Source organism: Scleropages formosus, chromosome 12, assembly GCF_900964775.1.
Source record: "Scleropages formosus chromosome 12, fSclFor1.1, whole genome shotgun sequence".
NCBI classification, from domain to species: domain Eukaryota; kingdom Metazoa; phylum Chordata; class Actinopteri; order Osteoglossiformes; family Osteoglossidae; genus Scleropages; species Scleropages formosus.
The window spans coordinates 18,164,682-18,178,590 of record NC_041817.1 but is presented as its reverse complement, the minus strand read 5'-3'; the positions used below and the strand labels follow the sequence as shown (position 1 = coordinate 18,178,590).

Genomic DNA, 13,909 nt, shown 5'->3' with positions numbered 1-13,909 from the left:
ATGTCAGTCTGTGCAGCATGAAATGCCATGGGTAAGCAAGACCAACCATGATGATATTTAAGAAAAAGGAAAAATCCTGGCTTTCACAAACTAGCATTGCTCCGTGCTTATACTTCAACCTCAGTTTTCATCCTACTGGGATTACTCTTCCTATTGGGTTTATTCCTGAAATCGCCAAGCTGTACCCTTGTACCAAACATTTGACGCATGAGTTTAAGATGCATTGTCCAAGTTTGTCAGTTGTATTTTCTTCATGTCTATTTCCTAAAATTTAAGTGAAAAGTTGCCTGCATTAGCTGCCTTATACCATTAGGGCACCAAAGCAGACTTAAGAATAGAAACTTCAGCTGTGGAGGGGACAGGGACATTTGCAGCAAATTTTTAAATTTACTATTGTTACATCCAAGAATCACCCAGCAAATAAACAAGAGGTATCCATCTATAACTACACTTTAACAGCAAAGTCAACCGGATGCTGACAAACATTTATGTACTCTTGCTCATGGCCAGTTTTATTAAAGTCTACCGTAAGACTGACCAACAGCATTTAAGGGAAAAGATTTAAAATTTGTTTGCCCTGTGTGATCCTCCAGTAGACTGCACCTTACCCTCCTTTGTTTCATGCTACCGAGTCATCTGATGCACAGAAACAATGCTTGGACCTCAATGGATCATCAAGTTTACCCCACAAGAAGGTAATTACTTTCAACTACATGGATCCAAGCAGCTGAGCGTTTGGCTGGTCTGCAAGCCACATCATGAAGCCATTTACTAACTGCTGCAGAAATAAATAACCAAAAAAGAAATATTTACTCTAAACAAATAAAAATTACTGTATAAATACTGTGATGCTGTACAACCTGATTTCGACACAGCTCTTGGGTGCAGAACACAAAAATACAACTTATAGGCATTAAGTAGCAGAATTAAAAATAAAATTATACAACTATCTGGCACTTTTGTGTAAGCACTTGGTTTAAGGCACTAGATACAACAACAATCAATTTGGGCTGGCAGGCATACAGTTTTACAGTGCCTGTGATGTTCATTGAGTTTCACACACAGCAGAACCTGAGCACCACATGTATTGTACACAGAGGCAGGTGTTCCAAGCAGGGTGTGAAGTGGGCACACCCTGGCCTTTACACCTTCTGTCTCATTTTTATTTATTTTTTAAATTTTTTGGTTTCTTGGGAGAAGCTCGGTGAGCCTTGAAAGTGAAAGTGCTGCAGGCTGGGCAAGATGAACCTCCTGTCCATTAAAGCGTTGTCTCAAAGATGACCAGACTGCCGTCAGTGGAGGCCAGTGGCCCATTTCTCACATCCGGGTGGCTTCTGTTCATGTATGCCTGAGAATGGATAATAAAATTTAAAAAAAGCATTGCAAAAACACAAGTCAAGTCAAGTAATAAGGTCCTTATTAAAAGATTACTTCTCAGGGGAAGACTGAAGAGTGTTTCTTTAACAATGAAGCCCTCAACACTTTTATCAAAATGTTTAAAGGCTAATGCTTTCAAACATTATAAAGTTTGGCACCTTGGCACATTACAGATGGATGGATGTGCCAGAGTCTTAAGCCCACTCACAGCAACAATTCATGTAATTTCCAAGGCAGTAGAAGGAATGGAAGGGGCTTGCCATTGCCTTCATCCATGCATATGTAGAGTGCCAACACAAGGAACATGCAAACTCTGTACATCCTGAGCCCTTGTGGTACTGGGATAATACTGACTGCATTAGTATGCCCCTTCTGGCACATTGTAAGTATGCTTTAATCTTCTTCCAAAATACATATTTTTAAAAAAAAAAAAAAAAATTTGTTTTCTTGGGGTAAAAGAATCTAAAGGACTGACAGGGAGGGGGAAAGTTATTGTTTGCCATAATATCACGTTTAGTCCTAACGTGGAATTTCTCATTCAACTCACAAAAACGAACTGGAGGCTGGTATCAGGTGATTTAATGTGTTTAAACCTTGACTGACAAGCACAGAAACCTCACACTCCACTGCAGAACCATCACAGTATTTAATAAACGATGGTAGACGGTTATACAAGTTGAGAGCAATCTGATCCAGCGAAGAGCTACCTGACGATAAAGACGGGAGACACAGGCAGCTTAACTATGGCTCCTGGTCAGCCTCAGCTGTGCTCGTTGAAGCGAGAGCAAAGAATAGGGCACTGTGCTTCTCTCTCTGAAATCAGTGTTTTAACAAAATTTGTTCCCAAACTGTAATAGGGACAGAGGAAGAGAATGTCCAGAAGATCCTTTTTCAAAAAGGCCCATCTGAAAGCATGCATGCTCAGTCACCATCAGATATGTGGCACATGGGAAATAGTCACATCACAATTCCATTCTGCTGAGAACACTGAGCAACGTTACAAATTTCACTGCATGAATGTGAACCAAATTTAAGCAAATATAAATGAAATGCTTTTTCACACATCAAGAGCCACGGAGAATGTCACACAGGCATATTTTGAAATTACATTTACACTTATTCATTCAGGAGACGCTATTCTCCTCCACCACTCAAAAGTACATTTTGCAGAGACATAGCTGCAGATAAGCAATTGTTGAAGCGCTAAGTTTGTCCGATACCACTGTTTGCGTACATAACATGATCTAGACATAGAACTGAATCTGACACAAAATGGTGATGGTGAAAAATTCTGTGATGCAAATTCATAGAGGTTTTAGGACATCAGGAAACAATTTGGCCTGAAAGAAATATGAGTGATTTACTTTGACCTTCACTGAATGCTCAGAGGAATTTCAGCAGTTCTGAGGGAGACAGGGAGCTAATTCCAACACATTGAAGCCAAAAATCAAAAACCTATGGACTTTTAATTTCAGACCACCAAACAGTCAGAGGCAGAGGAGCATAGCACTCCTACTGCCCAGAGTAGGGAATGACAAGGGCCTGTAGGTATAAGGATGCAGATCCTTAGACCATCTGCACCCTGATACCTACAGACCTATGTGAAACTAAAAAATAAATCTGTATGACAGAACTAATGGATTCATAATTTTAACATGCCTCACTAGACTAATCACAAAAGAAGGGAAAGTAATGTTTATAGCAAACTGAGGTCGCTGGTAAGTTGTAATGTCACTGTGTAAGTTGTCAGAGGCTTTACACGAGTTTTAAGTCTGCATGCAAATGGTTACCATCTTAGCAGTCTGTAGCAGGGAAGCTGCTTCTGCCTTTCCCATTTGTTGCACCATCTTGTAGAGAAGGCCATCTTGGATCTGCAGTAAGACGTAAGGCTCATCGTACTCATGTATCCTGCCTGCATCTAGCACCTGTAATCAGAATGGCCAGCTGTTAAAGGTGGGTTAAGCCACAAGACAAAATGACACATGACAGGGTGAAATGTGCCACGTGGTGTTTCCTTGTGGTAGCTAACCCTTCATTTTATGTGACAGGTGCTGTAAACAGACAAAAGGGCCTGCCTTGGCCCAACTCCACTGCCCCCATGCCCCGTTGGGAGAGCACCAAGAAAATGCAAGTCAGCGGACACAGAAGGGACAGTCACAATGAGTGCAGCGTAGGAGGAGGGATTAAGTGTGTTTGTTTGTGCATTTAAATACATCGAGGGTGGTTGTCAAGTCACAGCCAACAACCACACCTTCTCTGTGTGGTTAACAAAATAACCTATCATTTCTCTGTTATCAGAGACAGGGTGAAACCAGGCAGCCAGATTATTGGTGTCAGTGCAGACTGGTTTTTGTTGAGTACAAAGATATTAAACACTACGAATGCAAAAAAAATTCTTTACGTTAACTAGGTATACTGTTTTAACATATGAGTAGTGAAAATATATTGTGACAGGCAAGAATAAAAATAAACTGAGAACTTTTGTCTTTCTGTATTACCACTGGAAATTGCTGACATATCAGCAACTTGTTAATGCTTTAAAAAAAAAAAAAAAAAAGGGGGGGGGGGGCTAGCCATGTGCACTTCAGAAGTATAGAGTTACCCCAGGACAAATAAAATCTAAAAAAAAAACTACCTTATGTGAGGTATGGACATTATTTTGTGTAAAAGTAGATAAGATCAGACACTAACAGATGCCAAAACAGGTTCTGAAGCCCAAAGTGCTCCCATTTTAGATGTGTGAACTCGGACAGCATCCAGATGACCGCAAGCCAGTCCAAAAAGCAATCTGGGGGCGTTTCACACCAGAGGAGGTGAGGAACACTCGAGGCTGCGAGAGACCTAACTCCTACCCCCAACCCTGTGCCGAGTAGGATGCATTGCAGGTTCTGGCCCAGCTAACGCCACCACAAATGGTACTAATTGGCACCTCCACAGGCCCCTGCTTGGAGAGGCAAGAGATCAGGTGGTGCGGGGTGACCCCTGTGCCAACCAGCCAGCCAGCCTGGAAACAGAGAGCACGAGTTGGCCCACACACCTGCCTGCCTGTCACATGCAACCAGACGAGAAAACATTAAGAACAAAACTCAGAGGAAACCAATTACTGCACAGGGCTCCATAACGCCACTCTGTCAGCAAACTGGTCTTTCAAAGATGTATAGGACATTTACAGTACTGCACCAATTAAATCATATTACAATTAGAATTTGAAAAAAAAAACCTCAAATGTAATAACCCCTTTTCAGGTTAGTTTAACATTGCATGCTCAGTACCTTGATGGGGGGTCCATATCTTCTTCAAGAGAGGTGTCATCTGACAACTCAAAGAGGAAACTCAAAACATTTGCAGATGTTAAATGAAAGGACATCTTGCTTTTTCATTTTACATGTTTTATTTTTTTATTATACTTGTAACAACACACGATACGTTTGGCCAATTCACTGGCAGGCTGCTGTGTTTTGCATAACTGACCTCAAACAGATTTAATGACCAGGTGGTAAAAGTCAGCATGTGCAGTAGGCAGCAGAGAGTTAGTGATGGTGGGGAGGTAATGACAATCCCCACCTCTGACACACACAGTTCTTGTTCTTCCTGCAGCAGGTATGTGTGTGTGTGTGTGTGTGTGTGTGTGTGTGTGTATTGCTCTCAACTCCACTGGAATGAATACTGATATTTCCAGGGTAAACCAACAGAGGGAGGCATGGATGAACCACAGTCAGAACACTGGTGCTACATACATACTGCTTTCCTGTAAGAGCAGTTAAGTACTGATTCCAGATGTGTCAGGATTATATATAAATTAATGTTGCCTGAAGGGGAAAAAGATAATCAGTCCCAATTTGTCTGACAATGCAGTCAGTCATTTACATACTTATACTGGTATGTTAAGTACAAAAGTCTCTAACAGATCAATATAAGCTTTTTTAAACACTGTGGGTTTAGGTCTGTTATTCAGCAGAGGCAGCTAGTAGTTTAGTGGTTACAGCCTTCAGACCCAAAGGTTGCAGGTTCGAGTCTCCAGCTGTAGCACCTTTGAGCATGGTACTTACTCTAAAACTGCACCACTAAAGTTACCCACCCAGTTAAGCAGGTATATAGTTAAGTACTTTAATGTAAGTAGCTTTGGAGAAAAGCATGAGGTAAATGTAAGAGTAAAATCTCACCAGTATACGGTCGCTGTCGATAATAGTGTTGAGTCGGTGGGCAATAGTGAGTACAGTGCACTCCTTGAACTTCGCCCGTATGGTTTTCTGTATTAGTTCATCGGTTCTGAAGAACAATCAACACCAATGAGTAAAACTACTTCCATAACTTCATGGATTAAATTTACAGCTTTTCAGTTTCTAAGGCATTAAATCATACAACTGAGTGCTGTCCAACATAACTATTTACAGTATAGCACAGTGGTTGGAGGTACTGCCTTTGAACCCCACCTCCCCAGGGTTTGATTTCCACCTCTGGCTGTAGTACCCTTGAGCAAGGTACTTCCCCTAAATTGCTCCAGTAAAAATGACCCAGCTGTCTAAATGGGTAAATAATTGTAAATGCCTTAACACTGCAAGTTGCTTTGGAGAAAAAGGATCAGCTAAATGTAAATTTACAGTAAAAAATTTAAACATGAAACACATGAAGTTTAGCCACAAATGCATTTTAGCCACAGGTTGATGAATGCTGATGAAGCCCTACAGCCAATAAATGTTTACATTTCATAATATAAAAAAATACAACTGAGTGCTCTCCTGAGTACACTTCAGTTTTTTCAGAGGATCCAGCAACCGTTGAGAGTTAAATGTTTGAACTGTTCAGTAAGGAAGCAAACCCAAGTTGTTTGAGTGGATAGTTGTTTTTAAAAAAATCAGTTGTCTTAGACAAGGTATCATCTAACTTAATACAGACAAAGACAGCATACGCTTATGTTGGACCACATATATCAAGACAAGGGTTTGAGGTTCATGATGCATGTTGTGTTCATCTTTTAAACTGTTACCCTAAACCAAGATTGTCATGAATGTACTAGTTAACACTACAAACTGCAGAATGCAGACATTTTACGTACCTTGGGTCCACATTGGCAGTGGCTTCATCAATGATAAGAATACAGTTCTTTCTCAAGATGGCCCGGGCCAGGCACACCAATTGCCGCTGGCCCACGCTGAAGTTGGAGCCAGATTCCGCCAGCTCTGTCTCCATCTTATTGGGCAGCTCCTCCACCACAGCCTTCAGCTGCACCTGTATACCACAGGACTAGTGTGTCAGATAACCTCCACCTGAAATCTTTCCATTAGGTAATTCCAAACATGTCATAATAGCTAGCAAGCCACCAAATGAACCAAGTCCTGTATGTGTAACAAGTAGACAGCTAGCTCAGATCCTGACAAGTAACTCATCCAAACCTGAATTACTTTAATACAGTGCATCTAGTTGTATTAAAGTGAAATTCTACAAAAGTGATGTAAGGCCCAAAAAAGGCATGAATTACCGTATTTCTCCTAATTATCGCGCCCGGGCGCGTCGCAAATTACGGGCAGGGCACATCTATTTGAGGCCTGATTGTGCAAATTATGAAGTTTGCCTAATTCTCCCTAGCACGAAGCACGTGGTAACCATGCGGTCTGAGTGACGTCATTTTGTAAACGCGGGTTAAATATGGCGAGCAAAAAGTCGTACACAGCTGCTTTTAAGTTGAAGGTTATTGCAGTTGCTGAAGAAAAAGGAAAACATTTAGCCGCAAAACCTTTCAATGTTCACTGTCGGCGAGTGCAAGATTGGTGCCAGAACAAGACACGATTACAAAACGCACCTAAATCTGAGAAAAGAAAGTCAGGAACTGGTCGGCCCATCAGATATGAAGATACTGAAGCTGCTCTGATAAACTGGTTTGAGGAACGATGTCAATGTGGGGTTCGAGTCACCGACGTTGATAGCGACGAACATTAGGTGTAGTCGTCCGCATCGATTTTTTTGGCCAGACATCTTGAAATCCATTGTAGTTGTTAAAAAATAAAAAGTTAAAAAGAAAACTGCATTCTCTAAATTAAGGTTTAATCATTGACCATTTTCAAGGAGCTAAAGTTTTACGTATACGTGCACAAGGATATTAAAAATCAACATAATCAGCAGAAAAATATTAGCCGCGCCCTGGCTTATCGGGTGCGGGCGCTACTATTAGAGCGGGAGAGTCAAATAGGAGAAATACGGTAAATCTATTAAGAAATAAATTAAAGGAAATTAAATGAGTTACTCTGGCTTTCAGTCCAGTACCTCATCCAACACATTCCACAGGTCTTCATCTGTGTGCTGATTGAAGGGGTCCAGGTTCTTCCTCATGGTGCCAGTAAACAGGACTGGGTCCTGGTTTGGGACACGCAGCAGTGGCAGTGTTAGGAAAGAGTTACTTGAACTCACGGGGAGAAGGGGGTTATTGTCTTTGTGAAACTAAATGCTGTTCATGCCAGCATCTGCTACTCTGATATTTACTGAAGACACAAAATTCACAGTATTCACAAATCACACAACACATGACAAACCACACACTTTGTACAGCATGACCAAAACAGTTAACCTCCATAGTCCATAAGAAACAGCCCCTGCACTGAACAATAAAACCTCTCCTGAGGAAGAGTAAAATGCTGGGATTCTGGGGGTCACTCTGAGCGGGTCCACTGCAAGCGCCCAATGGTTATTGTGAGCAGGTTCAATGATTACTCATCATTACATTTATTCTTTAAGCTGATGCTTTTGCCAAAGCGACTTTCAATATTAAGCTACTTACAATTACTTACCCATTTATGCAGCTGGAGAATTTTTTTTGTTTTTTTCTGAAGCAATTTAGGGTATGTAGCTTGCTCAAGGGTACTACAGCTGGAGGTGGGATTTGAACATGTGACTTTTTGGGTCCAAAGGCAGCAGCTCTAACCACTGTGCTACTCAGCTGCCCACACATCATAACACAATAATATGTCATATTGTGAATATCAACATATTAGCAGCACATACTTTCTCCAGCACAGCATTTTACCTACCACAGCCCCAACCAACGTCTAACCTCATGCAACTCCTGGGTGTATGCTAGGAATCACAGAGGGCACGACTTCAGTGGTTTAAAGAACCCTCACTGATCCTCTGCGCGGAGGTAACATACCTGATAGCCCACACCTAATTCAGCCCCACACGTACAGACATCGCGATGCGACTCTCTATTACAACGTTACTGTTTATTCACGGCTCCACCAAAAGCAAACAGCATCCAGCCCATCTTCTCGTCAAAAAAAAAAAAAAAAGCTATTGACACTTTAGAGAGCTGTAACTTGTGTAAGAAACAATATGAGCAAGCATGGAGGTATACAGATTATTACAAAAGGGAAAGGGCAGATATGAGACCAATTATGCAGAGATCGAAACTTGTGGGCTTGGCTGATTTCAGCTAAGAGATTTAAAGGGTGTTTATTGTACAGTGCAGAGGAAAGAAAAAAGTTGTATGTTAGTCTGGATATGAGTTTCTGACATACAGACACGCAAGAGTTTGGTTTACAACTTCAGTTTTCTGCTTAGCAAGCTAGCCACGGGACCTGCCAGACATATACCCACAGGATTTGGTGTGCTTAATTCCAAAGCCTTCCAAATTACCCACCCCTCCAAGGTACACACTCCTTTCCTCTCCACCAAACTACACCTCTGTAACGTTAAGCCAGCTCAAGTTCCAATTCAAACTATTTTTTTAGGACACACTTTAATTGAGGATCAAAGCAAAGCAGGAAACAGAGCTTTCGAGCACCGCTTTCCAAAGGCTGATTATGTGCTCCAACAATTTCGAGCCTGGCGTCTGCTCGGGCATTCAGCTCCTCTCTGGAGTCATTTCTTCACTCTCAATAGAACGTGAAATGGATTCCCTTTTAATACCCTTCTCTAATAAATGTTTATCATAATAAAAATCAAAGAGGCTGACGAGGAATACTGAAACTTTGAGTTGGGGGATGTATGGTGCATGTATCGTGGTCCATGGATCTAATATCACAAGCTGAGCTTTGAACAACTTACGTAAAGTCATTTTCTCTTTGAAAGGCTCAGGGACTATTGGTTATATGAGGAGGTACCATGCAGAATATAAAAAAAGGTTTTTAAAAAAATACACATTTGTGAAAGTCACGAAGACTTCAGCCATTTGTGAAGGACACATTGGAGGCAGTTTGTGGGTGGCAGAGGATCAACGTAATCTGTAGCTAAATGCAGCATACCGTAAAAAAATAAAGTGCAAAAACACTTCTGCTTTAGAATACCATATATAAATACCGTAACACAGTACTGTAGTGCTTTAAAGCAGAAGAAAGGACAGCACCTGAGGGATGATGGACATCTTCTGCCGCAGGTCATGGAGACCAATTTCAGAAGTCTTCATCCCGTCAATGAGGATCGTCCCCTCAGGTTCAGCAAGGCGGAAGAGGGCAGAGATGAGTGAGCTTTTCCCAGCACCTGTCCTGCCCACAATGCCAACCTGAAAAAGGTAGTGGTCATACCAGCCCTTTCATATTATGCTGTATACACATTTACATTTATTTAGATGACACTTTTCTCCAAAGCAACTCATGTGCACTCATCATGCACTAATGTTAAGCTACTTACAGTGATTCATTTTTACAGCTGGCTAATTTTTACTGGAGTAATTCAGGGCAAGTAGTACCTTGCCCAGGGGTGCAACAACAGGATTTGGGATTCAAATCTCAGTTCAAGTACAAGGCAAAGGCACTAACTAGCAAGTTACAAGCAGCCCTTAAAATATGTCATGTGACTTAAGGTAAAACCTTCAGTTCTACCACACTATATATTCCTGAGCTCCAGCACAGCAAAAGGTTTTTGGATTTATTGGTCATATTTCCAAGAAGTTGTCCAAGTCCCACACCCAAAACATTAAGAATCATTTAAAAGCACTGAGTGACCACTTTAAGTTATATTCCACTCAGCACTGCAACATGCACAGTTTGAGACACACAAAAATATGTATATTCTACAATAAGCAAAAATAAATGGCTGGGTCTCACAGGAATAAGAGAGTGCGCAATAAAACTGGTCTGAGAAAAATAAGTAACATTTATGTATTTTTGCTTACTCCTACTTGATAGCAACATTACCATTAACAAGGTAGTTTACATTCATTCATTTAGCAAAAGCTTTTCTCCAAAGTAATTTCCAAAGAACACTATGTAGTAGTATCAGCCAACACCCCTTCACCCAAGGTGAGTTCTGGGATTCCTTTTGCTGTAACCCTATCTCTGCTCCCTACTGGAGAGTTATGCGAGTCATGCTCCTTCAAGAACAACAGAATAGCTCCTGTGTGATCACAGCAAATACATTGTCTAAATGACACATCTACAGACAGCAGCACACTGGGCAGGCCACAGCATCAGAACAGACTAACTGTCTGGTAGCTGGAACTGACCAGGTAACAGACCAAACTGAGCGGCATGCGCTTGTGCCAGTCCAGACAGTACGGAGAATCTCTGGTCCCGCACAAAGGCTTCCAGGTCCCACAGGGACACAGCGACTAAATAATCTCTCGGCGGCCCGCTTCAGTCTGGGCCCCACCGTTTATCGGCTCATCCATTGTGAAATCGGCTGCGCCAGTAGACCGTGTCCATGCTAAATACACGGCCTGCGCTAAACTCACGCTGCCAGTCATCCTCATCCATCTTCCCCTTCTGTTGGGGAGATACAGTAACTGCTGCCAGTCCGAATATGCAAAAGTGAGCATGCGGATACACTCCAACAGTCTTAATTACAGCAGAAACCTTCCATGAATTGCGAATGGCACATTCCCGAGGGAAAACAGCACAATGACAAGCGGGAATAAATAATTGATTTTGGGAAATAACTTACAATAAGACATACAAAATATGCAGTGCAAAGAGTAAGTACGAATTTGTATGTAACTTTAATAGTTACTACAACAAAGTCAATAAATAATTTGTTAGTTTATTTTTCTTATACCATTTTAGACTACTTTCCATGTTTTTACCTGAAATCTTTGAAGTAGAACTGAAAACGTCACTAGGCTGACAACTGTAAACACTATACACAAAACTAAGTCAGCAAATATTCTTTCTTATGTCAAAAGCTGTATAAATGGGTACATATTTGTAGTAAGCTTAACACTAAGTCACTTTGGGGAAAAGTGTCAGCTAAATGAATAAATATAAATGTAAGAAAATACTACATTTGTTGATGGAAGTATTAGCAAGCATATTACAGCCCCTATTACAACTAACGAAGGAGGGAAAAAAATTACATCAGCATTTATTCATTCAGCAGGGGCTTTTCTCTAAAGTGACATGCAATTATTGTTATTTTGCCGACTCCTTTGTTCAAGGCTATTTAGAGTGGTAGATATACTACACTCCCTACAGTCATTTACCAATTTGTACAACACAGCACTGAAACAAACTTCCAGCCCCTCACCTTCTCTTTGGATCGGAACACAGCATTCATGCTCTTTAGGACCACGGGCCCATCCGAGTTGTATGCAAAGTTGACCTGGTCAAAGGTGATGTTCCCATGCCTAGGCCAGTCTGGTGGGGGCTTCTTCTCGGTCTCCCATGGTGCCTCACTCTCCAGCTCTGTGTATTCCACAACTCTCTCCACAGAAGTCATCTGACAAGATGGAAACACACATACAAAATTAACAAGAGAACTCTAGCAACAGGACAGCTGTACAGTGCCTTAAAAATCAGTAGCCTTAAAATTAGACTAGGTCAAGGTTAAATTAAGGCACAGCTGAGTCTCGATTATCTGAACTACAAAGGAATGGCAGTGAGCCGGAAAACAAAAAAACAATGTAATATGACATTTATTTGGAAATAAATTGTTAAAAAGGCTTAGTAATGAAATATCTAGCTAAAAAACATTGATTCATTTTCAATCCTAGGCAATAATCAGTCAGTGTTTTTAAAGTGAAATCTGAAGCAAAACAAAATTAAACTAGTTATTACAATGTTGTAATTTAACACAAAATTAAAAAAGTGTGTGGAATAAGATGTTCAGAAAGTTTAAAACATCACTAATTAATGCTTGTGTTCAATTTTAAACTGGACAGGTTTCAATCAAAAGCATTTTGCAGATGATAAACATTAAAAAAACAGCTGCAGGACAACACAGAACGCCAAATAAATGAAGCCTGGATAATTGAGGCGCTACTGTACTTGCTTCAGGCACATTTACTAAACAAATACAATTAAATAAATTTAAGAAACATCTTAATCCTCATATACTATCTAAAAACTAGCACAAAATGTACATGAAATGCTAAATAAAGTTATAAACTAAAAAAATTGTTTAAAAAATCATATTAAACAAAGCATAACTTCACATGTTTAGTTCATTGTAAGAAGCAACCAAAAAGGCTACTGGAATAAAGACAGATGGGTGTGTAACAAGTACAAATGAAGAGGGGCCCAACTGCAAAGAGATCTAATGTATGGCAAGGTTTTCAGCTCACCATGTTCTCCACCTCAGCGCTCTGCCGCACACCCCACTGGAACATGCCCATGAGCGTGACAGCATAGGAGAGGGCAAGGCCGACTGCGCCTGCTTCCAAATCTTTGGAGATGAAAACAAGAGCGAGAGGGTTTGTGGCCTATCTTCCAAAACTCATGAATGCATACATATGCACAGAGCCAAAGCATATACTCAATAGCATCCCACATTTGCTGATCAAACTTTTTCCATGTTGTTCACAAACACCTCTATAAGGACATTTGGGAGAAATGTAGGAGCAAATTTTTCCATCCATATTCCTTACCATCCCTAAGGAGAAGGCAGGCAAAGGCTGTGATGGAAACAAAGATAGCGCAGATGCCATCCAGGCGTACAGCAAACCATCGGGAGGTGGTCAGAAACAGAAACCAGGCCTCTGTTGGAAAAGGTAGTTTTAGATCAAACCAGATTCCTCTCCAATGCCACCCTCAAATTTCTTACAGTAACACTCAAGAAATCTAACCTGAGTGCAGGTCTTGGTGTGCATCAAAAGTTTGTTGGAACCTTTGCTCAGCTTTGAAAGCACGGATTGTCCACAGACCTTGTAGTGAAGACGACAGGTGGGAGAAGACTGGACTCCGTGCTGTGAAGGACACAGAGTCTAGCAAGTGGACTTGAGCAAGACACAAACTTTAGACAGTGTACAATAATATACATCTGCACCCAGTAAGGCATTAGCACACATTATCACTATATGTGTGTATATAAATATATTTAAAAAAATGCTTATCAAATCAGACAGTCAGCGGTAGATGTACCTACTTGTTGATTCCAAGCGTTTGATGTCTCTGGACGTCTGAAGAAAGTAGCGGCGAAGCACCAAGAAGACAATGAGTAGAGGTATGACAGGGATTAGGATCCAGGGAATGACAGAAGCAGCCACTGCAATTACTCCAAGAATCTGCAGGAACACCTGTTGCAGAGACAGAAATCATACAACAGAGGCATAGTGCTTAATGAACTGGTAACTCAAACTCCAGGGTGGCACCTAATACAAAATGCTTTAGGA

General features: G+C 41.0%; 1 protein-coding gene across 4 annotated transcripts in view; it reads right to left on the bottom strand.

Moving 5' to 3' along the window:
* Nucleotides 1-936: 936 nt before the first annotated feature.
* The window catches only part of abcc4 (ATP binding cassette subfamily C member 4 (PEL blood group)), a 46,424-nt gene continuing 33,451 nt past the window's right edge, over nt 937-13,909 (bottom strand). Inside the window, exons 21-31 of one of the 4 annotated variants that reach the window (XM_018745600.2) lie at nt 13,663-13,813; nt 13,364-13,483; nt 13,166-13,276; nt 12,863-12,963; nt 11,827-12,018; nt 9,713-9,868; nt 7,639-7,728; nt 6,434-6,606; nt 5,541-5,646; nt 3,168-3,302; nt 937-1,348 (exon numbers count right to left, since the gene is read on the bottom strand). In XM_018745600.2, the coding sequence (XP_018601116.2) occupies nt 1,259-1,348; nt 3,168-3,302; nt 5,541-5,646; nt 6,434-6,606; nt 7,639-7,728; nt 9,713-9,868; nt 11,827-12,018; nt 12,863-12,963; nt 13,166-13,276; nt 13,364-13,483; nt 13,663-13,813 (1,425 nt within the window). In that variant the 3' untranslated portion in view covers nt 937-1,258. Of the gene's footprint in view, nt 1,349-3,167; nt 3,303-3,941; nt 5,647-6,433; nt 6,607-7,638; nt 7,729-9,712; nt 9,869-11,826; nt 12,019-12,862; nt 12,964-13,165; nt 13,277-13,363; nt 13,484-13,662; nt 13,814-13,909 lie in introns of those variants that run through there. The other 3 variants (XR_001965843.2, XR_001965845.2, XR_001965841.2) reach the window with 3 other exon arrangements.